The following is a 27,166-nucleotide window of genomic DNA, read 5'->3' as shown; positions in this document are numbered from 1 at the left end:
AGAAAAGTCTGAGATGGCTACGGCTTTCGGACTAGGGCAAGGAGAAGAGAATGGAAGAGCTTGCTGACGAGTCAAGAGACTAGAGGACGGAGGAAAAATATAATATAAATTATCGTGATTTGGACCCAAGGATAACTTAAAAATTTTTAAATTGGATTATGAAATTGCGAAACATAATTATTCAATGGGATCAATACTTCCAATTGACTAAGTATGAGTCAAGGATCCATGGATGGAGATAGGGGCAACAAAGGCTGGAACTATTCTTGCCAAAAACAAGGGACCTACTTCTCATCCTAGGAGTTAGCAGGTATGAAAGAGCCCCTCTCTGTCTGTCTCTCCGAGTTTATACTACTAAGTAGCACTTATGCTATTCAATCATAGAATCAATTCCGATCAAGCGGAAACTATATATGTTATTAGTCAAGCACTAACGCCCTATCTAGAGTCTATAGTAAGGGGCCATTCTTGCTCGTTAGCGCGCCCCTTGTTTTTGATCCCTATTCATTCGGTCAAAGTCTCCACGGCCTTTTCACACCCCTCTACTAAGAGGCGAGTCACGCTCTTTAAACGCCCTAAGCTAAGAAAGAGGCTTAAGTCATCGATTCAAGGCTTCTTTATTTTCCACGAAACTCCTGTCTTAGTCTTCATTTTAAAAGCAGAAGATATAGGTAAATAGAACCAGCCGTCGATTCGATTGTTTTCCAAGAAATGTTGGGCCGGGTATGTAAGCCATGGCCACACCTGTAGCGTTCGTGATCGGCCTCCTCAACTGTGTATCGATCGAAAGGCAGGGCGGCACAGCCCCCAACCAACCAAGGGAGTGGTTACGTCCAGCATGCCCCCCTCTTATTCCCGACATGCTATGGTGCCCCGTGGTGGCGTGTCCGCTTAGTTATCCTCATCAAGCCACTTACTTGATGTCTAGCTCCCCAACGGGTAGGCAGTTCCTTTTCCCCCAGATCAATGAATAAGGCGTCGCCCTATCTTGCTGGAGGCAGATAAAAAGCGGTTGATTACTCAGATTGGTTCTCGCGTCCCCGTGCCCAAAAGGAGGCGGGATTAAATATATGACGGGGTTACCAGATATTGTAATCATCATTGATCAACACGAAGAATATACGGCACTTCAAGAATGTATCACTTTGGGAATTCCAACAATTTCTTTAATCGATACAAATTGTGACCCCGATCTTGCAGATATTTCGATTCCAGCCTTATTTGGGGTCTTGTTTTTCTTCTAGACGAATACGATATTGAGATTTTTTACCGGAACGTGATTGGTTTCTAAGATCACTTCCGGCTCTAGGCCTTTTATTAGTTAGTCCCGGTAAAGCTCCCAGGCGGCGTATTTTTTTGAAACGAGGTCCCCGGTAACGCGACATAAAGACTCCTTATTCTTATTTATATTGAATTCTTATTGATGAAATTTCATTTTACAGAATAAACCTAAACTAAAACTGAACTAAATAATAAATGAAGCGAAGTTTACGAAAGTAGTCGAGCTCTTGAAGATCCTTCTTTTAAGATCTTGGAAATCGGCTAAAATTGAGCATTCTATCGCAAGAATAGGACTCCATAGGTGGTTGGTTACGTTACATTAATGCCTAAACGCAGAATATCGGCTAAAAAGAGCAGCAAAATTAGCTACTTCTAGAATTAGGGCAGGGGAGAAGCTCCTATTTCAAGTTAAAGAAGCGATTCATTACTCCTTGCTTAAAGGGATAACCTTTTCCCGGACTGGAGTGCGGTAGGGGCAGAGGAACAGAGATATTCTACCACAGCTTGTGACCGGAGGGATTGATAATGGGTCTGCGGCTTTCTTGATTGCCTCTACATCGGGAAAATTTGGTTAATTTTTTAATGTCTTATATTTTATTTGCGATAATCTCATTTTTTTGTATACTGCGCGATCAGGACACCCTCCAAACTTTTTTTATCCGCGCCCGTTTCGCATGCGCTTCGCGCGCCATTGGCGCTTTGCTCTTCTCTTATTCTTCATTGGACGGCAGAATCGATTCATACTTTCCTCTCGAAGCACTTTAGGCTCCAGTCCTACAGCTGGTGAAATGGATCAAAAGCCTGTCTTTGTCTTTCTCGGGTTAAGCTAGTAGTCCATTGGGTGGTGGGAGCTCCTCCTTCCTATTTACTACCTTGGCTGGGAACTTAAATAAAAGCCTAAGCCGGTCACCGGGTTTAAGTTCCTTTGTTCAAAAAAATATCTATGTCAGGCTTCCCTTCCCGGTTGTCCCGTTCAATCCGCTGTTCTTCTGTCTGAGGCAAAGGCGAATCCCTCATACTGTATATGGTCGAGCCGGCTTGGCTGGTACATCAAGCATATCGGCATATTCTTTTTTCGGTGTGGTACACATATCTTTCAATGTCAATCAAGTAATTCATTCTCACTGTCTGAGGAAAACGTGAAGAAGAAGAAGAAAGAGGCTATGATCAAGCCCGTTGCGGCAATCTTAAGCTAAATAGGCGAATATTGCAGCTCTGACTTCCTAGCTAGGCAATTTAGGTATATAATAACTCGACTGTAAAAGAGAGGTACGGAGTCACTCGACCGACGGGAGAAGCATTAGAAGGACTACTTAGGATTATTATTTGATAGGTACACGACAGCCTTGTCACTTGCAAGAGGACAGGTTCATCAACAAAGTAAGTTTCAACTCATCAAACCCTCTCAATTATGTCTGTGTGTATATATAGAAATATATGTACGTGTGTGTATATTGTATATCTCATACGAGGCGGTCGGAAAAGAAAGAAATAGTTAATATATTCAAGATAATTACATATTTACAAAATACCGTCTCAATTCATCCTATTTCATCATATCCGGGATGTGGATGATCTCAAATCAGAAATTGCCATTTTCGGGGTATACGGCAACAACGCAAAAAATTCTAACTAATGATTATTTCCCTCTGTTGACAAATGTCGATGGGCAGTTGTTTCTTTAGAAAAAGAAAAAGTACAGAAAGAAAGCAATTATTCGATATTAAAGTAGATACTTTACTGTACGAGGCATCGCTAGTTAGGGGGAGGCTGTGTCCAGATTTGATTGACTGAGATCTATATTTACGAGCACCAATGGAAATAGTTGAGTCTTTTCAGAAACAACGCATCATGCATGCCAGACAACACTCAGCTGAGCTTGGGCAGATCAATCATGAGTCCTGAAATTGACAAACTCCATTATTTCCACTAGCTCATTAATGCCTTGTCACTTAAGTTTAATCAGCTCCTAATTAAGCTTAATCAGCTCCCCTGGTTTAATCCCTTTAGACGAGATAAAAATAAATGAGAGGCGCCATGTTTAAACCTCTTCCAAATTTTATTCCAGAGGAGATAAAAATAAATGAGACGCATGTTTAAACCCCTCCCCAATTTTATTCGAGAAGAGGGGAAAGATATAATAGTTGTTTGATTGTTTTTCATGTATTTTTACGAGTTTTGATCGTACGCTTACATATATGATTTTAAAATTTTCATTTTATGATTACAAATATGACACTGATATTGTTATTCGTAAATTATTGTTTTTGATGAAAGAATAGACATGAAAAAGAAAACTCAAATGACCTGGATGCAAGAATCACCATTTCACAATCTTCCTATAAAAGGACTCATACACTACCATAGGGTTGGAATAATAACACAAAGTACATCTACTGTTAAATCATGGATGTAGAGAAAGTTTTTCACATGACCGGTGGAGTTGGAGATACCAGCTATGCCAGAAATTCTTCATTGCAGGTTCAACTCTTATGCACTTCGAATAAATCATCATGTAAAATATGTTAATATTAATAATATGTAACCACAGATTTTGTTGACATGCAGAAAAAGGGCTCTGATATGGTGAAGCACATAACCATAGAAACAATTCAAGAAGTGTACATGAATACAACTCCAAAGAGCATTGGCATAGCTGACTTGGGGTGCTCCTCAGGACAGAACACATTCTCAACAATCAAAACTCTTGTTGATGCTGTCGGAGAAACATGTCAAAAGCTCTTGCTGTATCCACCACCCGAGTTTCGGATTTACCTTAACGATCTCCCCACGAATGATTTCAATGCAATTTTTAAGAGCTTGCCAGATTTCTACAAAGAATTGAAAGAACACAGAAATTACGGAATTGCTAGTTCAATTAATTGTTCACCGGCTATTTACATAGCTGGTTATCCAGGCACATTTTATGGTAGACTTTTTCCAGACAATTGCTTGCATTTTATCTATTCCTCCTACAGCTTGCACTGGCTTTCCAGAGTAAGTTTAACGGTTTTTCTAGTGTGTGCCCGTATAACATAATTATGAGCTTAAATATTTATTTTTTGTTCTTTTTGTCCTGCTTTTTGGGAGATCACACTATGAAATTAATCATGTGTGTTCTTAACAGGTCCCAGCGGGGATTTATGACAAACAAGGTAAATCTGTAAACAAAGGCAGCATTTACATATCCGAATCGAGCCCGCCCGAGGTGTCTCAAGCTTACCATAGACAGTTCCAGGAGGACTTTAATTTATTTCTCCGATCACGATCGGGGGAGCTTGTTTCTGGAGGAAGTGCTGTGCTTATTTTGCTAGGTCGAAGTGGTGCAAATCATGTCGATAGAGGAAATTCGTTTCTGTGGAAAATACTTTCTAGATCATTTAAAATTTTAATTTCGAAGGTAAATTAATAATTAGTTATTAGCTAGTGGATTTTTTCTTTTAAAAAAAAATAAACAGAGTAAAGAGAAAGATTGACAATGCTAATGTTGTTATGCAGGGGCAAATTGATGCGAAGAGTCTTGATGAGTACGATGTTCATTTTTACGTGGCTTCAGAAGATGAGATACGAGAGGAAGTGAGCAGAGAGGGTTCGTTTGTAGTGGAGCGTTTGGAAATGTTTGAAATGGAGAAAAAAGCCGAGGGGGAGATGAGCTATGGCACGGCAGTGGCCATGGCGGTTCGGGCTATACAGGAGTCGATGATCAGCCACCATTTCGGTGAAGAAATTCTTGACAGTTTGTTTGACATATTTGGGAAACTGGTGGATGAAGAATTGGGTGTGGAGGAAATTAGTCTCGTCTCTTTTGTTCTCGCCCTTAAGAAATTATAGATGTTAGATGTCAATTGCTTAATTTGCTTTCTATTTTTGTCATAAGTTTATTTATGTAATAATAATTCTGCAGCCTAATGAATGTACTTCTAGCAGACACCGTGTAAAATTATTATGTAACTAGGTACATTCAGGTTTAAAGGATGTACTCTGTCTTGACTTATCCAATTTATGCATAGTTCGTATTTATAAAAATTAACTAAATAATCTTATTTTGGAATAAATTTTGTAGTATAAAGGATCTGCAAGATTAGTTGTTTTTTTTTTGAAGACCAAAGATTAGTGCGGACAATTTGTCCATAGAAATTTCACGAGGTCTAAGATTCTCCCAAACTTGTTGCACGCTTAACTCAATGACTTTTAACATGAGCCCAGAAATCAACATCTGATTTTGAACTAGTTGAGAAATCATAGCGTCTAGTTTTTCTCTCCAGACATTCCACTATGATCCTATTCTTATACTGAAGATATTTCAGAGATAACTAGTTCCGGTTATATCAATTTGGATCCGGATATGAATTACGAGGACGCTATCTTCATCCGGCTCACTCAAAACTCAGTCATCGCAGAAACTTTCTCGCTATCTTCATCCGGCTCACTCAAAACTCATCCATCGCAGAAACTAGAAAGTAAGTCCAAGGAGATTAAATAGATACTTGCAGAAACTACTAAGCCTAATATTTGTCGGTGCCGGTCATAATAATCAAACAAGGTCTTTCTAGTATGTGCATATACTCTAAACTAATTTTTATTTAAATGAAAGACTTTGATTAATGAAAATTTTTGTGCATGTTGGGGACCATAATTATTAATGAGACAGAAATTGGAGCATATAAAAAATCTACCACCTAACTAAAAATTAGTTGTCACACTAAATAATCCGATTAAACAATATTACTTATGGTACTTTAAGCAGAAAGTTTGTACAAAGTTCGTATGATTTTTGTAGTTGTTTCGAGTGAGTTCCATTTTTGTCAACTTTGGTCAGCAGTCTGCACCATCACCATGCGGAACACTGAAAACTAGGGGTGATCGCGGTGCGGGCGGTGCGGTTTTTTGCTAAAACCGCAAACCAAACCGCACATGCGGTTTTATCAAAATCTCAAACCGCAACCGCACCACGAAATTTTAAAACCGCATAAACCACACCACGAAAATGCGGTGCGGTGTGGTGCGGTTCACTGCGGTTTTTACATGCGATAAAATTTACTAATTATCTTCTAAATTTGATCAAAAATTTTAATCTGAAATATTACAAAGTTTAACAGATTATACGATAGATTAACAATACTTAAACATTGAATCAATCATTGGGAAACATGCTTGAAGTCTTAAAACAACACACTGATTAAAGTCTTAAACAAAACTGCATCAGTACATCTTTTGGTCATACACATACACAGAACCACCCCAAACAGATACTGCTCTACTTTGCTAATCCTGAATAACACTACATCAGTGATGGTTAAATGTTGTGTGCTGGACTGTGTTTTAATGTGTTGAGAGTAATAGATAATTATAATATATATACATAAATATAAATAAAATATTATTTTTATAATATATATTAATATTGCGGTGCGGTGCGGTTTGAACCGCATTCAATAAAACTAAAACCGCAACCCGCACCACACTGCGCGGTTTGTGAAAAATTCAAACCGCAACCGCACCACGAAAATTAAAAACCGCATTTGTGGTGCGGTTTGGTGCGGTGCGGACGGTTTGTGCGGTTTGGGCGGTTTTTTGATCACCCCTACTGAAAACGCTATTCATGGCGTGTAGCATGCCAAACAGGGAAACGCAACTAATTCAGCTTGAAATATGAGACAAAATGTATTTTCTCACTATTATTTGGAACCAAATTCCAAAAAAACCAACCAAAACAGATTAGTACTCCCTCCGTTTCAAATTAGATGTTCACTTTGAAAAAATCACACAGTTTAAGAAAAGTGAATTTTCACAACTCAATTGCATTAAATGATGATAATATGTGGTATGAGGTTGATCTAGGAAATATAAATAAGAAGTATGTGGAGTGGAATTGACTTTGGAATTATGAATTTGCATTGAAAATTGAAGTGGACAACTAATTTGAAACAAATTTTTTTCGAGAGGAGGTGAAAGATGAAATAGTTGTTTGATTATTTTTCACGTATTTTTACGAGTTTTGAGCGTACGCTTATAAATATTATTTTAAAAATTTCTTTTTATGATTACAAATATGACACTAGTATTTTTATTCGTAATTTTTTTTTTGATAAAAGAATAAACATAGAAAAAGAAAACTCCAATGACCTGGATGCAAGAATCACCATTTCACAATCATCCTATAAAAGGACTCAAACACTACCAAAGGGTTGGAATAATAACAAGTACATCTACTGTTAAATCATGGATGTAGAGAAAGTTTTTCACATGACCGGTGGAGTTGGAGATACTAGCTATGCCAGAAATTCTTCATTGCAGGTTCAACTCTTATGCACTTTGAATAAATCATCATTTAAAATATGTTAATATTAATAATATGTAACATTCTGGCCTCATCAATTTTAATTGACATGCAGAAAAAGGGCTCTGATATGGTGAAGCATATAACCATAGAAACAATTCAAGAAGTGTACATGAAAACAACTCCAAAGAGCATTGGCATAGCTGACTTGGGGTGTTCCTCAGGACAGAACACATTCTCAACAATCAAAACTCTTGTTGATGCTGTCGGAGAAACATGTCAAAAGCTCTCGCTATATCCACCACCCGAGTTTCGGATTTACCTTAACGATCTCCCCACGAATGATTTCAATGCAATTTTTAAGAGTTTGCCGGATTTCTACAAAGAATTGAAAGAACACAGAAATTACGGAATTTCTAGTCCGAGTGATTGTTCACCGGCTATTTACATAGCTGGTTATCCAGGCACATTTTATGGTAGACTTTTTCCGGACAATTGCTTGCATTTTATCTATTCCTCCTACAGCTTGCACTGGCTTTCCAGAGTAAGTTTAACGGTTTTTCTGGTGTGTGTCCATATAACATAATTATGAACTTAAATATTTATTTTTTGTTCCTTTTGTCCTGCTCTTTGGGAGATCACACTATGAAATTAATCATGTGTTCTTAACAGGTTCCAGCAGGGATATATGACAAAGAAGGTAAATCCGTAAACAAAGGCAGCATTTACATATCCGAATCAAGCCCGGCCGAGGTGTCTCAGGCTTACCATAGACAGTTCCAGGAGGACTTCAATTTGTTTCTCCGATCACGATCAGGAGAGCTTGTTTCTGGAGGAAGTGCTGTGCTTATTTTGCTAGGCCGAGGTGGTTCAGATCATGTCGATAGAGGAAATTCCTTTCTGTGGAAAATACTTTCTAGATCGTTTAAAATTTTAATTTCGAAGGTAAATTAATAATTTGCTAGTGGATTTTTTTTCTATAAAAAAAATAAACAGAGTAAAGAGAAAGATTAATAATGCTAATGTTGTTATGCAGGGGCAAGTTGATGCGAAAAGTCTTGATGAGTACGATGTTCATTTTTACGCAGCTTCAGAAGATGAGATACGAGAGGAAGTGAGTAGAGAGGGTTCGTTTGTAGTGGAGCGTTTGGAAATGTTTGAAATGGAGAAGAAAGCCGAGGGGGAGATGAGCTATGGCACGGCAGTGGCCATGGCGGTTCGGGCTATACAGGAGTCGATGATCAGCCACCATTTCGGTGAAGAAATTCTTGACAGTTTGTTTGACATATTTGGGAAACTGGTGGATGAAGAATTGGGTGTGGAGGAAATTAGTCTCCTCTCTTTTGTTCTCGCCCTTAAGAAATTGTAGATGTTAGATCATGTCAATTGCTTAATTTGCTTTCTGTTTTTGTAAGTTTATTTATGTAATAATAATTCTGCAGCCAAATGAATGTACTTCTAGCAGACACATGGAACCTGGTTCATTCTTATGTATATAATTAAAAAATAATCTTATTCTGAAATGATTTTTGTAGTAAGAAGGATCTGCAAGATTTGTTGTGTTTTGGAAGACCAAAGATTAGTGCTTTTATTGTGTAAAGGACAACTTGTCCATAGAAATTTCACTGAGTTCTTAGATTCTCCCAAACTTTTTGCACGCTCAACTCAATGACACTAATGTAGCAAGGCAATGGGCAACACTGTTTCCATCACTCTTAACATGAGCCCAGAAAACATCATCTAATTTTGAACTAGTTGAGAAACCATATTGTCCAGTTTTTCTCTCCACACAACGTTGAAGATATTTCCGACATAACTAGTTGATGAGGCATTTTGTTCTGGTTATATCAATTTGGATCCGGGTTCGAAATACCAGGACTATGCTCATTCAAAACTCAGCCATCGCAGAAACTAGAAAGTCCAGGGATATTAAACGGATACTTGCAGGATATTGTTATAAAACACATCTAACTACTACGCCTAATATTTGTCTCTGCCAGTTATTAAACAATACAGTTTTTTTTAGTGCGTGTGAGCACATGCTAAACACTTATAAGTGTAGCATATTTTGATTGACTCTTACTAAATCAAAATAAGCTAAATACATTAAATTTAGTAATTAATATGGGTATATGGGCACACACTAAACATCCGTAAACTATAGTATTACTTACGGTACTATAAGTAAAAAGTTTGTACAAAGTTCGTATCATTTTGTAGTTGTTTCGAGTGAGTTCCATTTTTGTCAGCTTTGGTCAGCACTCAGCAGTCTGCACCATCACCATGCGAAACACTGAAAACGCTATTCATGGCGTGTAGCATGCCAAACAGGGAAACACAACTAATTCAGCTTGAAATATGAGACCAAACGTATTTGCCCACTATTATTTGGAACCAAATTCCAAAAAAACCAACCAAAACAAATTAGTAATATGTAGGACCATCGAGCTCTGGAGATTGGCAATAAAATTCAACATCATACATCTCACACGTAGCTGATATTATTAGTTCATTAACATTACAGTAACGTGTATATTTGTATCTTACTAGTGATACAACGGAACCCAAAACAGACATATGGCTGCTTCAACAGCCATAGTAAACGGACCTGCTATTCTTCCACTTTCATTTTTCGCCAAGCCTTTGAGTTGCAAGCTGGTCTCTTGCACAAGATTACGCGCAGTCAATACAAGATGTCGTAAATTGAATGCACCTGATAAATTAACCTTCTTGTCAGAAACTATAATTAAGTACAAGAAGAGGAGAATACGCAACCACATTACCACTTATGTATCTAGAGACTCTAGTGTGGAAGAAGGTATTGGAGCTCATGAGCAAGAAGCTTTCGATGCTGAGTTGGCTCGGTTTGAAATGAATCAGCTTGAAGCTTTTCTCAATGATCTGGTTAGTATCTTTACTAATTACTTTTTACAATGAAATATGTGATTATGAACCTGTACAATCTTGGCAGGATATTGTGTGCTGTTCTTTAATTAAAAGTTTAAAAAGTGTTTTCATATGAATTCTTAAGAATAATCATGTTGACTCCAGAGCAAGTGGCTCATGGTGGCACTCTTTTCTCTGGTTCTCCTTCTGCGGCATGATGCAAAAGCAATTTGGATATGCGCGGGTTCCATCCTGAATGTTGGCCTTTCAATTGCTCTGAAGAGGATTCTTAACCAGGAGCGACCTTCATCTGCCACAAAATCAGACCCTGGAATGCCATCCTCACATGCACAGTCATTATTCTTCCTTTCCTTCGTTGTTATTCTGTCAAGTAATCATCTCTCTCCATCTTCTTATTTAAGTCCATAAGAAAACTGCAATTTCAATAGTCCACATTAATGTTATACTGTGAAACTACATTACCTATATACAAGTACTATAAGAAGTTTCTCGATGGACTTATTTTTCTTCTATGCCTAAAAGAAAAGAAAAGTGTAAATGCTGTGACATCTAAATGATAGCTATGTCAAACACATTTTACATATAAAGCTCATTGGTGATGTCCTATTAACACTACTCTTTACTTTATATTGGCTGTTTGCAGTGATGGACTGGCTTGGAATGAACATATACACACATCTTCTTGCTGGACTTGTATTATCATTAGGTTCATACTTTGTACGTGACCTCTGAACTCTCCTAATAGCCATTGTTACTAGTTAATCTATTCTTCTACTCGTGCAAAATTCTGACATTTACTTAATGATCATAGTGTTATGGACAAAATACTTTTATATGCATTTGCCATGCTTATAATGCACTAAATTTTTGTATCAAGTAATGATGTAAACTATAACAAGATTTTGAAGTGGTGAAATGGATACAAACATAGACTAGCTTCTAATACCTGTATTTACATATTTGAAGGCATGGTTGAGGGTTTCACAGGGATTTCACACTCTCGGCCAAGTGACTGTAGGCGCTGTTGCAGGATCAGTATATGTTGGGCTGTGGTTTTGGATCTGGGATGCAATTGTTCTTCCGGCATTTATCTCCAGTTTGTGGATCAGACTTCTTGTAGTTGTTGGAGGAGTCGGATGCATTCTGCGCTTTGTTGTGTTCCTTGTTTATGACTGGATTATGAAAGAGCATTGAAAATTACAACCAGCAAGAAGAAAATTTTGAATTCTGAGTTGATCTTTATACATAGCCAACACAAGGATGTTTTTCTGTCAAAATTTATAAATGTGATGGAGAAGGTCAGCTCCAAATTTATAAACTCTGTAACTTGCTTCTATGAATGAGTCACAGATAGCTTTAACAAATAACAACACTACTGTTCCAGACTCCATATCGACAGGTTTTATGCTGGGAACCAGGTTAGGGCTAGCTTTCTGTATATGTTGCTTCACATACCTTGTATACAGTTATGAAGAACCCTCTGATGAGGGCTGAAAATTGAATGCCTTCAAGCTTTCTCCAGTTCTGATATGTTTTGTTCCATAATCAAGAAAATTATAAGTTTTTGGCCTCCAATTGGGCGCTCCCAGCCTCGGTCTTAGCAAATACTTCCCCAAATAGAGCTGGCCACTTATCCAAATAGATTGACTTATTGGCAAAGCAGTGCTACATGATCACTTGCACCAGTAGACCAATAGGATCTGCTAAAAGACTCAGCCGACATTAAAACAAATGTTGCTTTTTCCTCACCCAATGGCTTTGCATATCCGTTGCTTCTTCTACTTGCTGCCACTTCTCTGTTTCCATTTGCAAACTTGATCTGATTTCTTGCAACTCAATTCCAACGTCACTAAGGAAAAAGTTCTTAAAACAACAGAAATCAGTCATGTTATACTTAGAGAAGTATCTATTACTGCAATGGTAGCATTTCATAACCAAACACTCACAATTAATTAGATAATCAACTTTAACAAACAATATTATGAAGCATATAATAGCAAATAGGATCGAATTTTAAGGTTACTTCTAACTTGGCAAATACATTCATGATAATAAAAATATTGGATATACTAGGATGTAAAAAACATAAATGCCAAGTAGAACTAGATTTCAGAGTAAAATATCAATTATTTTCATATGCATCATATAATTCTTGCAATGGTGTAGTGTAACTAAAAGGCTGCTCCGCCCCAGTGCCAGTATTGCTTTTAAAGCTCATTGGGCCTCAACTCTTAAGGATCCAAGAAAACGTGTGGTGCAGCATCGAATTAATCATCAAGTGTAGAAGACTTAAAAGCACCATTCTGTGTGACCAAACCACTACCAAGTACCAAGTACATTGTTTTCACACAACATTGTTTTTAGTTCTCCCATCAGAAACACCAGACACACAGAAAAGGACCTTGTGCCAGGGGTGAAAAAAAAGACGCCGCTGCCGGGGATCGAACCCGGGTCACCCGCGTGACAGGCGGGAATACTTACCACTATACTACAACGACCATGTGATAGCTACCATCAGAAACTCCATTTTCACACAGAAGAAGACCTTGTGTCCGGGGTGCAAAAAAGGACGCCGCTGCCGGGGATCGAACCCGGGTCACCCGCGTGACAGGCGGGAATACTTACCACTATACTACAACGACTTCATGATGTCTACAAAAATGACAAAAATAATAAAACCTCAAACGATGATGATACAAATACAGAAAGTCTTGACAGGTATGAAATGGAATTAAAGGGCCGGAGGCAATGAGAAAGATAACTTGAAAGATAACTTGTTTCTAACGCCGTGGGACCAGATGCCCTCTAATTTCCCTCGGTTAATACATGGATTAATTAAAATTGTTTCCTTAATCTATACTAGTACATGATGCGGTTCACATAGTCCATGATTCGGTTCACGGTTTAGTTTATACTTTATAATGGTCACGTGGGTGAGTCTTCTTTATTTTTTCTACGATTTTTTGATTTACAAGTAAGAAGCAAAGTATTGTATCATTTATAGAAAAAATTTACAAGTGAATTTTTAATTTATAGGTAGAGTGTGAATTGAAAGTCCTATTTTTTTTAATGATTTGGTTTTAAGTTTGAAACTGATTACGAAAATGTATAAGATTATTTAAAATATTTTATAATATTTTATTATTAAATCAATAACTTTTATACTCAGTTAGGATGTAAATATCAAAATATTATTCTAACTAAATTAATTACTTTTCACTTGTAATAAACTTCTTACATCTAAGCATTAAATATTTTTTTTGAGTTAATCCAAGAAGTGTTAATATCTTTTTGACTTATAAATGTTAATCAGTTTAATATATTGATTAAATTATTGTTTTTATATATTGATTCATCAATTTAATTTATTTATTTTTTTTTGAAAATACCAACTTGATTCATCAATTTAATTTGTTTCAAAGAATTTACGTACATTTATAAACAAAAGGATAATGCAAATAGATTTGATTCCTAAATCCACGTTTCGTACCCAGTTCAAACATATGTTTGATACACACCTCTCTCAAGATTATTAAAATTTCATTTCTAAGTAAATGTACGGGCTTTTAGGACAATATAATTTTACTTGTTTCTTATTAAAAAAAAAGTAAATTTCACAACATGATAAACATAAACATAGATAGAACAATATTGTAATTTCAGTTGTTATTCATCAAAAGGTGATAAATTAAATGAAAATGGATGGAAAAAAATATAATTAGAAGCATGCCTTTATTAAATTTTTATATAAGAGTGGGGACTGGGGAGTATTTATAATGATATTACCAATTATTAGACAGTATTGGCCCAATGGAGACGAAAACAAGTGTTGAAAAAAAAAAGTTATCTGCCAATCTGGTTGCCGGTTGGTACGGCACTATGGCATTCGTCAGCAACCAAGAGGAGTGTAGTTGAATGGTGAGTAGAGCACCCGGTCATTTCTGCCGTACAGCTCGCTCGTGTTGCAAATTCACAACATCAACTTAATATTCATCTCATCATATCATATCTTGTGACTTGTGTATATATAAATACCATAATGCACTTGATCTACTACCTATATTTAACTTCTCTCCCGGCACGCACAATACACATTACTTGTCAACTGAAACAAAATGGTTAAAGAACTGCATACAGTTTGTGTGACAGGAGCTTCAGGGTTCATCGGCTCATGGCTTGTCATGAGGCTTCTTCAACGTGGCTACACTGTCCGAGCCACTGTACGCGATCCTGGTCCGTATCTTCCTCCTCTGTTTCCCATCAAACCTTTACATTTTAGCACAACAAACAAAAAAGAAAGATAGTATACGAATCACCAGTTATAATATATGATACTATATCTGTCGAATTACAGGGAACCCGAAGAAAGTGAAGCATCTGCTTCAATTGCCGAAAGCAGACACCAACTTGATCCTCTGCAGGGCAGATCTGAATGAAGAAGGAAGCTTTGATGAAGCCGTAAAAGGCTGCCATGCAGTGTTTCATATGGCCACCCCCATGGACATCGAGTCCCAGGACCCCGAGGCAAGTTCGCATTCTTCTGCCTATATATCAGACTCACTAACATGTAAACACATAATAACACTGGCTTCTAAGTTTTACATTACAGAACGAAGTTATCAAGCCTACCGTACAGGGAGTCCTCGACATCATTAAGGCCTGTGCTAAAGCAAAGACAGTCAAGAAACTGATTTACACTTCGTCTGCTGGAACTGTGAATGTTCGTGAGCATCAGCTTCCAGTGTACGATGAATCCAACTGGAGTGACATGGATTTTATCTACTCCACAAAGATGACTGCCTGGGTTTGTGAATTCTGAACCTGGAACTCCTGCAACTACTCTTAATAATTTGTCAACATAACTGTAACAATTTCTCATAAATATATCGCAGATGTATTTCGTGTCAAAATCATTAGCAGAGAAGGCAGCATGGCAAGCTGCTGAAGAGAACAACATACAGTTCATCAGTATAATACCAACCCTAGTAGTTGGTCCATTTATATCCCCAACATTTCCGCCTAGCCTAATTACAGCACTATCTCCGCTTACTGGTATATACTTAATTACAATCTGTACACTGCAGTATTTTAGTATACCACACATTCAACTTGATATTAAGGGATTCATGCAATGCAACACAGGGAATGAAGCCCATTACTCCATTATAAAGCAATGTCAGTACGTGCACCTGGATGATCTTTGCGAGTCTCAGATATTCTTGTATGAGCATCCTACCGCGCAGGGAAGATACATTTGCTCTTCTCATGACGCTACCATTCACGACGTGGTGAAATTGATAAGAGAGAAATGGCCAGAGTACAATGTTCCTACTGAGTAAGTCCCTCAGAAGCTTAATATTTGCCTAAACTTGTAGTTTCTGCTTTTGCTGTGTTTCTACAAATGGGCCAGCAATACATATACACATTATTTAAGGGGTGAATTGACAGGTTTAAGGGAATTGAGAAGGATTTGCCTGTCATTTCTTTTTCATCAAAGAAGTTGACAGATATGGGTTTCACATTTAAGTACAACTTGGAGGATATGTTCAAAGGAGCAATTGAAACATGCAGAGAGAAGGGATTGCTACCTAATTCAACTACTTTGCAAGAGAATGATCAAGAAAAGAAATATCTTTTTCCTGCTACGGATGATCATCACAATGGACATGAAAAAGATCTGTTTCACCATTCCATCGACAAGGATGCTGTTGGCAAGGAGAAGAGAGGTGAAACTGAAAGCCTTGTGGCAGCCTGAGAGGAAAGTGATGAAGCAAGTGTATATGAGTTTCAGGGGTATGTCACATTGTTGAATCCATGTATTGTATTTTCTTTCACATGATGTCTATCACAGATCATTTGAATAATAGGAACAGAATTCCTTGATCCAGTAATATACTTTATCTGCTTCGACAAAAAAAAGGATCTATTGCATACCAAGACTAGCACAGAAGCCTAAAAAGTACTTGGAAAGTTGAGCAAATCAACATGGCAATATATCACTTATCTAATCTATATAAAGTATGGTAACATTCTGCTCTCCTAAAACTTCCCCTACGGCTGCGACTGATAAACAAGAAGATTATGTTACAGCAACAAGAGCTTAGAATTAATAACTTTTGAAACAAACAAAACACTTAAAGAGAATCTAAACATTCACAGCAAATGGCCTCCCTCGACACCGAATTTTGTATTCACATTCCATTCACGTGGTGGGAGGCAATACTGGAGAAAATATATCTCAAGTAAGAACTATGAACCGCTTGCTTTTCTCCATACAGGACTTCTAAGTGTCCAACAGATTAAAGACATGTTTTTCTACATATTTTAAGGTAAAAGAAAATAACTGGAAAATAATAAAATTATCTGTTCCAAGCAGAACCGAAAGATAATATGCCTACAATTATAAAACGTTCAGGGTGACAAAATCCACAAGTAATCTGACGAGTTAAACACAGTGTACCTGCATTTGACACATTTTAGCCTCTATCCAAGTTGATTCTTCAATTGCCAGTGGAGTACTACAACAAGATTGAGCCATATATCATGTAGTTAGACGAAGGTAAAAAGGTAAACTTAAGGGCTGCAGGGCCCTAAGTAGGGATGGGGATGCAGGGTGGGGGGATAGCCAGAGATATATCTGTATTAAGAATTCCTGCAATTTAGTGGACAAACACACATCTTTAACTTTTATGCATAAATCAGAAAATTAGGAGCAAATTACACAAACAAGCTCTCAGTTGTTTCACATATTCAAGATTCCATCGAAATGGTTATTGCCTTTATCTGATCTACTTAACAGATTTTAAAATACAACGCTGTCTCTTGCTTGGGTCCCGAACCACACACTTTTGGAAGCAGTCCTACTGCCTCAAACTTTCCACTATGTATGAAGCATACAAGTCCCTGCACCAGGAAGCATTTGTGCAAGTAGAGAGAATCAGTGACATGCTGTGATGCTGATATATACATACATATATTTGTATTTGACCTTAATCATATTATACCTCTTGCAGAGGAGGGGACAATACATATACTACAAGTTTAAAAAATGCAAGTGTCCTTGACAACTTTGATAACTTACATTGAATATTGAATTGCTTCAACAGCATCTTCAGCAGGCAGAAAGTCATTTACCCTAACTGACTTGTTCTCGTTCTTCTTATCTATAATTTGGGTAAGTTAGGGATACATCCAGAATCATACATTAGACATAGAACATATATCAATAGTTTCAATTGGTAGTGCCTATACTGCCGAACCCTTAATCATTTCTTGCTTCCACGATTTTAAACAGTCAACTTAAAGCACTTGGGGTATACGTTTAGCACCTCTTTTATGTACAAAAAAGAGGTTTAAAATTGATATCAGAGTATTCAAAAGGATACAGTCTTCAAAGAAACGACGAATTTCAGCCAGGCGATGTGGAGGTAAATCTTTGATGTCATTGTAATGGCGGAATTCAGGGTCATCAGCACATACTGCAATTATCTTGTCATCTTTCTCACCCTATAAAAGATGTTAATCACTATTCAGTCATGAAGCCATCAACAACTAAATTCAGATCATTTAGGAAAATTTAAAGGATATATAGCATCTTTAGTCTCTAATCTCTGCTCTGATTTTAGAGACGTAAAAACTTGCTTCAGCTCTATAACTGTACAATCTACATTCCCCTAAATTAGGCTTCAGTTTCTTTATATCAAAATCATAAGAATTTTTGTAAGAGAATTTTTATATTGAATTCCTCTATGCAGATAAGGGACAATAGTGAATAGCAGTCCACATTGAGCAGCATCACAGAAAAACCGTATATACTTGGACCCAAATTCAGAAATAAAATTACAGAAAAACCCTACGTTGAGTTAATAGGATTGAATCTTTAGCACAAATCATAGATTCAGGACCGGGCCAATATTAGAAGGGCTTATTGTTGCTAGCATACAACTAAGCAGCTCAGTCTCCTAGTGTTCATCTAATAAGATAAAGCAGGTTGGATTAATCAAGATTACCTGATCAATCATCGGCATTAGTCCAATCGCACGGGCACGGAGGAAGGTAGCAGGCAATACGGGTTCCTAAACAACAGGGAACATATTTGCATTAAAATATCACCACCTTGAGCTTCAAGTTAAAGTTGCAATCAACTTGTAACCGTAAAAAATCATGGTCTGCTTAAAGCAATATACCTGCATCAGTACAAGGACATCCATGGGATCACTATCTTCACAAAGGGTGCGAGGGATAAACCCGTAGTTGTGTGGGTAGACCACGGATGAGTAAAGAACTCGATCAACCTGTAAAATGGAAGATCAAAAAATATTCTTTCCATCTTTATTCACAGCCCCAATCTCTATGTACGTGCATGTGTAACAAAATAGAACATCGAAGGACATGGGAGAAAAGATATTACTCAACTTTGACTCATAATCAAACAAGCCATCTCCAAGGAAAACAAAGAAACCAAATTATAATAAAGTATCATGCTCAGGCATGCTTTTACAGTCAAAGTAATCAGCTAAAAAGAGGACAAGTTAAGACATGTAAAGGATATGTCGCAACAAAATGCAAGAACTGAACTGAAAAGCACTTGAAACCATTACGAAACTAGAGGTCCACAGACACCTTTATGTACACTAGCAACTACTCCCTCTGTCCCATTTAATTGTATACGTTTCTTTTCAACTGTTCGACACGCATTTCAATGCTTTTATAAAACATAGTTCTGTAACTTATTTTTGAGATTTTCTTTTTCTGAATAAAAATATAACATTCAAACTTTAATTCAGAAAAAGAAATTTTTAAAAATAAATTACGCAACTACGTTTTACAGGAGCATTAAAGTCCGTGCCGCGTCCCCGTCCCCCAATGTATACTACTCAGGGGGACGGAGGGAGTAACTAACAAAGCCAGTTATGACAAAACTGACAACGCCATACAAACACTGGTAATGTGTAATTGGTAAGTTGCCATTTCTTTACTCCAAACATTTTAGAGGTGACATCTACATAACAGATATAACCGGTGTATGCATATGACAATTCTTTTCAACTACAGAAAAAAGTAGTACGAAGTCTGAAGGAATCTCACTTTGAAAAGGCCAGATTTCTTGTCAAGTTCGTACTTTACTTTACTCCCTTTCCCAATCTCAACCACCTGAAAAATGAATTTTGCATTAGATAAGTACAAAAGGAAAACCCTAAATTTCTAAATGGGAGCGGCTCTTATTTTATTCTCTCATCAAATGACCAGAATCCCACTATCGCAGTGGTGTAGTTCTCCTACAGTCATGGCCACTTGATCTTGCTCATTCTCCATATCATATAATTAAATTATGCAATATTATTCATCAATATAGTATCGCCATGGAAGATTCACTGACACAGCATCAAGCAGAACCAAGGAGTACTACCACCTATCATTTTCTTTGTACCAAGCAGATAACTTGCTAACAATTCAAAAATTGATTCTCTCGATAGCCCTATAAAAAGAGTGAATATCTGCTACGAGAGGAGAAAGAGAACCCTACACAGTTAAAAAGGGCAGGTGCTCCTGGCCCTGCATTTAATACAAAAGCAGCACGGTTACAAGATAAAAATAGATATGACCTTTTCAGATTATGTTAAGGCGAACATTGTCAACATGCAGTACATGTAAACAGAATGATGTTAATACGTTCATGAACTTCAAATACAGTGAGTATATTTATAAACTTAAATAATTAGACACTTAAGACATAATTCGTAGTATTAGTTAGACAAGGACATGTCTGATTGATAATGTGTATACCAATCTCCAAGTCATGCCAGGGATGAGCAGCAACAGATCTTCGTGACATAGAGCTAAGGATCCTTTCATTGAGGGCAACAAAAGTTTTTCCTGATTTTTTTTCACTACTTTGTGCAATGTTTTGAGTCTTCTCACTCACTTCCACAGTGTTCACAGCCTTCTCGCACACTTCCCCATTGTTCTCAGCCATATTCACCTGTTAGATATATAAAATAATATACAACCAATTAATAAAAATATATAGCTATCTGACGTAAATTAGATAGTGGAAAATAAATAGCAGTCATCCCTCGCAAGATGAAAATTGGCCTTCAATCTATTTTAGCTGAAAAGTTCAGAGCCATAATACTTTAACATGTATATATTAATCATCAGACCACAAGTCCATAGCTTTAAATTACAATCAAATATAATTTAAAATAATCTACAATAGTTATTACGTGATACTGATTAACAATTTTCCTTTTTACTCAGCTAAGAATATGGGAACCGAAATCGTTTACAACATCAGGGATATGTCATCAATACTTGATGGTCTACTCATAGAGCATTTCCTTTTTTGCTAAATTATTTCATCAAGGCAAGTATGCATGCCTGCAGACGTCTACTCATAGTTATTACAAGGTACTAATTACCAATTTTTTTACTGAGCTCAAAATGGAAATCAAAGTCGTTTTCAACACGAGGGATACACCATCAACACTAGACGGTCTGGTCTACTAGTACTCATTCCGGGGAAGGGGTATCGGATTCAGAACTGAGTCCTTTCGACCCCTTTAGCATTAGACTCTCCCCTGGTACTAACTACCAACTCCTTCACTATTTCAACACTTGCAGTTCAAAATTTTGAGTATACTAACACTTGATAATTTGATATGTATCTTGCAAACAAAAATCAACACATTCTTGCATGAGCATATCATTAACAACAACAAAATCATCTATCACAGAGAATAACTAATCAAAAGAATCACACAACATATACACACATATCTGAAGCCTAATCAGCAAGAAAGTATATCACAAAATACTTGGAAAAAAATTACCACTCTGAAATCTAATCAGCAAATCAAGAAAAATAGCAAAAAAACAGATAAATTTATGCAGATACGATTCAAGAAGGAAATAATCGAAAATAACATATGGGTTTCAGTTGAAGTTTACTTACAGCAATATTGAGATTGACGATAAATTTGTGGAGAATGAATATATATTTGGGTCCTGTTCCCTGACATGCGGTTGTCAGGGAATGTTTATTTGACAACCTACTCCCCAGCCGTTGGATCGACGATCCAACGGCTGGGACAAAAGATTCAGTTTTTAAGTGTCCGCGCTTAAAAACCGCGGACACTAGGTCTTTCCGCGTGTTTCTCCCGCGGACACACATGCCTATCCGCGGTTAATAACAGCGGACAACACAGACTGTGAAAACCCTAAGTGTCTACTTCTAAAAAAATATGAAATTATACTTTTTTTTTTGAATTTATGGATTTAGATGATTATTATGATTAAACTAATTTTGTTTTGAATAAATAACAATTAACTTTATTTTATATTATATGTTTAGAATTCTTTGTTTATATATTTTTAATAGTTAGTAGATTATTATTAAAATTATCATTATTACCTATACATTCTAATCTTAGTATTTTATCATAAATTTAATTGTTATTTTTTTAAATTTTTTTTATTGATTGACTAATTTTTTTGTGAATAGTTAATATATAATTTTTATTCTTGTCACATATTATATATTATAAGTATTATTTATTTTTTGTGTTATATAAAATATATTTAAATTCAATTTATTTAACAAAAATATAAAATGCTACTTAGACAATGTACTTTATTTTAGACGTTTATGCTAAATATTTTTGTATTTTCTCGATCCTTCTTGCTTTCTAGCTGCATGGTTTGCTGTTTATATTGTTTTTTTCTTTTACTTTAACAAGCTTGTGTAATGTTGTAAAAGACTTTGTGGTTAGGGTGATATTTATGTACTTAAAGAGAATATATAATAAATATTATTCTCTTTTATGTGGTATATATAACACATAAATATTATTCTCTGTAAAATATATAAATATTATTCTTTTTATTGGATATATATACCACATAAATATTATTCTCTTTTAAATTAATTTAAAACTTAAAACAAGAAAAACGTCTAAAAAATATACATTGTCTAAGTAGCATTTTATATTTTTGTTAAATAAATTAAATTTAGATATATTTTATATAACACAAAAAATAAATACTAAGATTAGAATGTATAGGTAATAATGATAATTTTAATAATAATCTACTAACTATTAAAAATATATAAACAAAGAATTCTAAACATATAATATAAAATAAAGTTAATTGTTATTTATTCAAAACAAAATTAGTTTAATCATAATAATCATCTAAATCCATAAATTCAAAAAAAAAGAGTATAATTTCATATTTTTTTAGAAGTAGACACTTAGGTTTTCACAGTCTGTGTTGTCCGCTGTTATTAACCGCGGATAGGCATGTGTGTCCGCGGGAGAAACACGCGGAAAGACCTAGTGTCCGCGGTTTTTAAGCGCGGACACTTAAAAACTGAATCTTTTGTCCCAGCCGTTGGATCGTCGATCCAACGGCTGGGGAGTAGGTTGTCAAATAAACGTTTCCTGACAACCACATGTCAGGGAACAGGACCCTATATATTTATATTGTTAATGGGCTGCATATGTTTTTTTAATATAGAGGGGGACGATGGACTGACGCTTGTTTATGTTTTTTTTATAGTTTAATGCGGCCCAATATTCGGTAGGCGGCCCTAAGTTAATCTGGGCCGTTGGTTTTACTGTGTTTGGGTGATCTAAGGGATGAAAAGGTGGCATTGTTTGGTTGGATTTGTTTTAAATTTTTATCGAGGAGGTGGGACCATGTAGGACTTTGGGGTGGGCGCCTGAATCCTGATAGGATTAGCAATTTTTTAGTTGAGGAGTAGGTAAAATACAAAAGATTTATTGTTAATCTCTTAGATCACTTAAAAGTTTATCACGTAATTATTTGATTATAAAAATAAAATGCGGAATTAATTTATAAGAGGGTTAATTATCAAGTTGATCACTGAAGTGGCCTCAATGTATCAAGTTGGTCACTGAACTCAAAACGGTATCAAGATGGTCATTGAAGTGGCCATAAATATCAAACAAGTACCTTAAAATATAAGTTCAAGCACTAAAAATATTATTTATAAAATTTTACACATTATTTTTAAATTTTACCAAAACCAAGTAAAAGGTTATGATTTCTAATATTTATGATAATATATTTAGATTTTATCAAGTTTATTTATTATTTATTTTTGATTAAAACAAAGAAAATAACTATATAATAAAATATAAATAATAAATAAACTTGATAAAATATAAATATATTATTTTAAATAATAGAAGTCATAACCTTTTAGTTGGTTGTGATAACATTTAAAAATAATGTGTAAAATTTTATAAATAATATTTTTACTACTTCAACTCATATTTCAAGGTACTTACTTGATAATAATGGCCACTTCAGTGACCATCTTGATACCGTTTTGAGTTCAGTGACCAACTTGATACATTAAGCCCACTTCAATGACCAACTTGATAATTAACCCATTTATAAGAACACGGAAAAAAGATTAATCAGAGATTAATCGTATAAATAATTAAATAAATGAAGATTTAATCAGTTCGATGAGCTAACGGATATGGATAAATTGACGATCAATCATCGATTTTTAGAATGATGATTATAAGAAATATATTGCGATCACCTCAGTGTGTTTATTTCAGTTGTTCCCGAATATGTGATTTCGTTGTTCGAAAAATATGAGCAGGTTCGAAGAGAATTATTAGAACAAATACTAATTTCCGTTATAATAATCCAATAATTGAGTGATAAAAAAATCAAAACAACATGCGCTGGCTAAAAATTAAATATATTGTTCATTATGATAAACAATTAAAAGAATGATAACACTGTTTTTGATTGAATGCGGATGATTTGCCGCAGCTTGTTGAAATTCGAATCTTGACAAAGATACGATCACACGCCATTTTGATTAATTGAAGGCGATGCAAGTCTGATAAAAATATATGTTAGCACTGTGGAAGATCTTTGGGTGGTGGAAGAACTGTTTGATCTGCCTGTTTTCCATTTTCTACGACAAAAGCTGTTTTCAATCCCCAGCCTGTATGAAGCTCCAAATGACAGTGGAAGAACCACACTCCTGTGCATGATCCAATAAGCAAAAAGAATGTCGTTAGTGATATTAGATTATGGAAATTTTAAAGCTGTTAATGAATTTATCGAGTTTTCGTGTTTATACCTGGATTATTAGCTGTGAATCTTATAGCAGTCCAGCCACCAGTAGGAACTCCCACTGTGTTTCTCTCAGGAGGATCAATCAAGTTATATTTGGCTGGATCCTTGTTAGGATCAAAATTTCCAATCCCGGTCCCAACGACAAAGAAGTTGTAGCCGTGGAGATGGAATGGATGTGACTCAACTGTCAGCAGATTGGTATCCTGTATCACTAATTCGACTGTGGAATTGAAAGCTAGTTTGACAAGCCTGGTTCCTTTTGTTGTCCCGAGATTGGCTGTGAGTGGTGCTCCGGTATAATTGAATGGAGTTGGAGGCTTGTCGGGGAAATCAGTTCTGAATACTCCTTTGGTATTGAAGTAATGAGCTTCAAGGAGTCCGATCTCTGGCATCACGAATGTGATGTTGTTCAGTGAAGCAGTTAGTCGCGTTCCATTGACACATGATGGACAGGGATTCATCCCCAAACCGACTGTGAAAAACAGGTTCCTGTCCACTTTCAAGGGTACAATTGCTGGAAATGTTGGAGTGTTTAGGCTCTTGAGCTTTCGGTTGTAACTCAAAGCGAATGTTGTGTCATTAGGTGAAGGCAAGTGAGGGAGTGTGGGGAGGACAGAGTTAGGGATTCCTTTGTACTGGAATATGGAAGTTGCTGTCTTATTGTCTATCGGAATTGGGGCATCTATAAAAGGCCTAACAGCCATGAAGTACCGACCTGGCATCTGGTTTGCGTGAACCAGAACATTTGTGGTCTGACCAGGTGCAATTAGTATAGCAGAAGTCATGAAGGGTTTTGTGTAGACTGCATCAATCTCCACTACTGTCAAATTGTGACCAGCAATGGCAAAGAAAAGCTCGTCGTTGAGGGCTGCATTAATAATCCTCAACAGATACGTCTTCCCTTGTTCAACCTCCATGGCAAAAGTATCTGCAAACAATCATAAACTGATTAAATGTACATTCATATGTTTCTCATATAGCAGTGTCACTCAATTAGATGATCCTACTAACGTTTCTCGGAACATGGAAAGAGAGGCCCCGGCTTCCCATTAATTGTATGCGCGTCTGACATATTTGGAGGCAATCCCAAACTGTTTCCTTGCTTGACAACCTCTTCCACATCTGCATGCCACCATTCACCTGCACTCTCCACAAAAATTCACATTACAGGGGATCATTTCGAGAGCTAATTCAATTCCAATCCACAATTTCTTCAACACAAACTCACCAAATACCAAAGTCTCTTCGCTAGCTGGCCTTGGGAAGGGATATGGAGTTCCAGGCTTCGGCATAATGACAATTGCACCGTAAACAGTAGCTCTGAGCCAAAGAATATGTGCATGCCACCATAATGTCCCCCTTTGTCCTGTTACATTGAAGCTATACATGTAGCTACTACCACTCTGGATCGGACACTGAGTTATATAAGCCGGTCCATCCGCCCAACCATTACGAAACTGCTTCAATCCATGCCTAATCAAGAACAAACATCACAATCGTCGCGTTAACAAGTGCATTTCAAGAACTAATACTAGAAATTTAAAACAAACATGAATTCCAGTACCAATGAATGGATATGTTATATTGAGCATGATTTGTGACATTGATCTGAACACTGTCACCTTCTCTAGCATAAACAGTAGGCCCTGGGAACCTGCCATTCACTGTTACAATCGGTTTTGCATGGCACAGCCTGCTAACATTATTCACTTGTATCTGCAATAAAAATTCAAGTATTATCAAATCGCCAAATAATTAAGCTACACAATGTGGCAAATATCGAGAGGATTTCGAATAATTCACAGCTCACATTAAATTGGTAAAATTTTGTGGCTGCATCGGCTGAAACGAAAAAGAAGGAAAGAAAAATGAAGCCCCCAGGAAGAAGAAATGCCAAGCTTGCCATTTCACAAGAAAGTCTTTGAAATTGTGTTGTTTTTGGTGATTGAGAGATGAAGCATATGCAAGTTTATATATGAACATGGAGGTGACTTAGAAAATTTAAATATGTTTGTTGCAGGCAGGAGGATGAAGAGAGCAGTAGTAGTCTTAGTAGGTAGAGGGGTTGCTGACTTGCTGTATATACCAAAGCTTTTAAGCAAAAGCCATATATCATACAGGTAGAAGATCAAATAATTTTTTTATTAATAAGTCATTTTTAGTTTATTTACTTGCAGGCTAATAAGTTCCTGCAAAATTGTTACGAAAATATTTATAGATTATTTTTTCGGTAATATTTTTCTTCGAATAAATTATGTATCTAAATGCTGCTAAAAATATGTTGCGAGTGTTGGCTAAACGTAGAGGCATGGAATGGTAGTTCTACTAAGCCAAGACAGAGATTGATTCAGGTGAAAATAATAATAAACCCAACTTTTTTTGCAAGGGAAAGTTGGCTTATAAGTATACTTGTAAGTTGTAATGCCAACTGAGCTTTACCGTTAAGGAAAAGAATGTCATTTACATTTTTAAGTTTAATTAATGTCAGACGTGTATATATGTCAAACAAAAGGGGCTTGTGAAATTTCAATATTGTTTGCAAAGATGTTCTTGTAAAATTTAAGCTTC

General features: G+C 36.2%; 6 protein-coding genes, 1 long non-coding RNA gene and 2 other non-coding genes across 10 annotated transcripts; 4 read left to right on the top strand and 5 right to left on the bottom strand.

Annotated features, from left to right (window-relative positions):
• The first annotated feature begins 3,603 nt into the window (after window positions 1-3,603).
• LOC108225466 (probable methyltransferase TCM_000336) lies at window positions 3,604-5,275 on the top strand. The gene is made up of 4 exons (XM_017400333.2): window positions 3,604-3,762; window positions 3,850-4,278; window positions 4,409-4,681; window positions 4,780-5,275. The coding sequence occupies exons 1-4, from the start codon at window positions 3,688-3,690 to the stop codon at window positions 5,110-5,112; spliced, it is 1,110 nt and encodes a 369-aa protein (XP_017255822.1). The 5' UTR covers window positions 3,604-3,687; the 3' UTR covers window positions 5,113-5,275.
• A 2,162-nt stretch (window positions 5,276-7,437) lies between these two features.
• Window positions 7,438-9,002, top strand: LOC108225576 (probable methyltransferase TCM_000336). The gene is made up of 4 exons (XM_017400474.2): window positions 7,438-7,578; window positions 7,677-8,105; window positions 8,234-8,506; window positions 8,598-9,002. Exons 1-4 carry the CDS (start codon window positions 7,504-7,506, stop codon window positions 8,928-8,930), a joined length of 1,110 nt encoding a protein of 369 aa, XP_017255963.1. The 5' UTR covers window positions 7,438-7,503; the 3' UTR covers window positions 8,931-9,002.
• A 1,059-nt stretch (window positions 9,003-10,061) lies between these two features.
• Window positions 10,062-11,979, top strand: LOC108225600 (lipid phosphate phosphatase epsilon 2, chloroplastic). Its single transcript, XM_017400511.2, has 4 exons — window positions 10,062-10,465; window positions 10,613-10,838; window positions 11,112-11,185; window positions 11,435-11,979. The coding sequence occupies exons 1-4, from the start codon at window positions 10,139-10,141 to the stop codon at window positions 11,660-11,662; spliced, it is 855 nt and encodes a 284-aa protein (XP_017256000.1). The 5' UTR covers window positions 10,062-10,138; the 3' UTR covers window positions 11,663-11,979.
• LOC135146938 (uncharacterized) lies at window positions 10,537-13,298 on the bottom strand. The gene is made up of 4 exons (XR_010284041.1): window positions 12,950-13,298; window positions 11,924-12,331; window positions 11,415-11,640; window positions 10,537-10,881 (listed from the first exon to the last, which is right to left on the bottom strand). It is a non-coding gene; the product is annotated as an uncharacterized LOC135146938 (long non-coding RNA).
• Window positions 12,895-12,966, bottom strand: TRNAD-GUC (transfer RNA aspartic acid (anticodon GUC)). Its single transcript has one exon. It is a non-coding gene; the product is annotated as a tRNA-Asp (tRNA).
• On the bottom strand, window positions 13,039-13,110 carry TRNAD-GUC (transfer RNA aspartic acid (anticodon GUC)). Its single transcript has one exon. It is a non-coding gene; the product is annotated as a tRNA-Asp (tRNA).
• Window positions 13,299-14,516: 1,218 nt separating the features above from the next.
• Window positions 14,517-16,355, top strand: LOC108224780 (dihydroflavonol 4-reductase). Its single transcript, XM_017399501.2, has 6 exons — window positions 14,517-14,701; window positions 14,823-14,992; window positions 15,078-15,272; window positions 15,361-15,520; window positions 15,611-15,803; window positions 15,917-16,355. The coding sequence occupies exons 1-6, from the start codon at window positions 14,584-14,586 to the stop codon at window positions 16,221-16,223; spliced, it is 1,143 nt and encodes a 380-aa protein (XP_017254990.1). The 5' UTR covers window positions 14,517-14,583; the 3' UTR covers window positions 16,224-16,355.
• A 790-nt stretch (window positions 16,356-17,145) lies between these two features.
• On the bottom strand, window positions 17,146-22,985 carry LOC108224781 (soluble inorganic pyrophosphatase 1-like). 2 transcript variants are annotated; one of them, XM_064079638.1, is made up of 10 exons: window positions 22,951-22,985; window positions 21,423-21,470; window positions 20,255-20,450; window positions 19,995-20,023; window positions 19,556-19,621; window positions 18,655-18,762; window positions 18,478-18,543; window positions 17,854-17,974; window positions 17,550-17,631; window positions 17,146-17,371 (listed from the first exon to the last, which is right to left on the bottom strand). In XM_064079638.1, exons 3-10 carry the CDS (start codon window positions 20,442-20,444, stop codon window positions 17,329-17,331), a joined length of 705 nt encoding a protein of 234 aa, XP_063935708.1. In that variant the 5' UTR covers window positions 20,445-20,450; window positions 21,423-21,470; window positions 22,951-22,985; the 3' UTR covers window positions 17,146-17,328. The 2 variants fall into 2 exon arrangements, with proteins under 2 accessions (XP_063935708.1, XP_063935709.1); XM_064079639.1 differs by lacking the exons at window positions 21,423-21,470; window positions 22,951-22,985 and adding an exon at window positions 21,301-21,319.
• Window positions 22,986-24,202: 1,217 nt separating this feature from the next.
• Window positions 24,203-26,567, bottom strand: LOC108227660 (laccase-11). Its single transcript, XM_017402937.2, has 6 exons — window positions 26,409-26,567; window positions 26,163-26,314; window positions 25,827-26,071; window positions 25,610-25,738; window positions 24,603-25,526; window positions 24,203-24,503 (listed from the first exon to the last, which is right to left on the bottom strand). Exons 1-6 carry the CDS (start codon window positions 26,502-26,504, stop codon window positions 24,373-24,375), a joined length of 1,677 nt encoding a protein of 558 aa, XP_017258426.1. The 5' UTR covers window positions 26,505-26,567; the 3' UTR covers window positions 24,203-24,372.
• Window positions 26,568-27,166: the final 599 nt, after the last annotated feature.

Source organism: Daucus carota, chromosome 6 (assembly GCF_001625215.2).
Source record: "Daucus carota subsp. sativus chromosome 6, DH1 v3.0, whole genome shotgun sequence".
Lineage (NCBI taxonomy): Eukaryota > Viridiplantae > Streptophyta > Magnoliopsida > Apiales > Apiaceae > Daucus > Daucus carota.
Note: the sequence above shows the minus strand (reverse complement) of the source record. Positions and strands in the feature narration are given on the sequence as shown.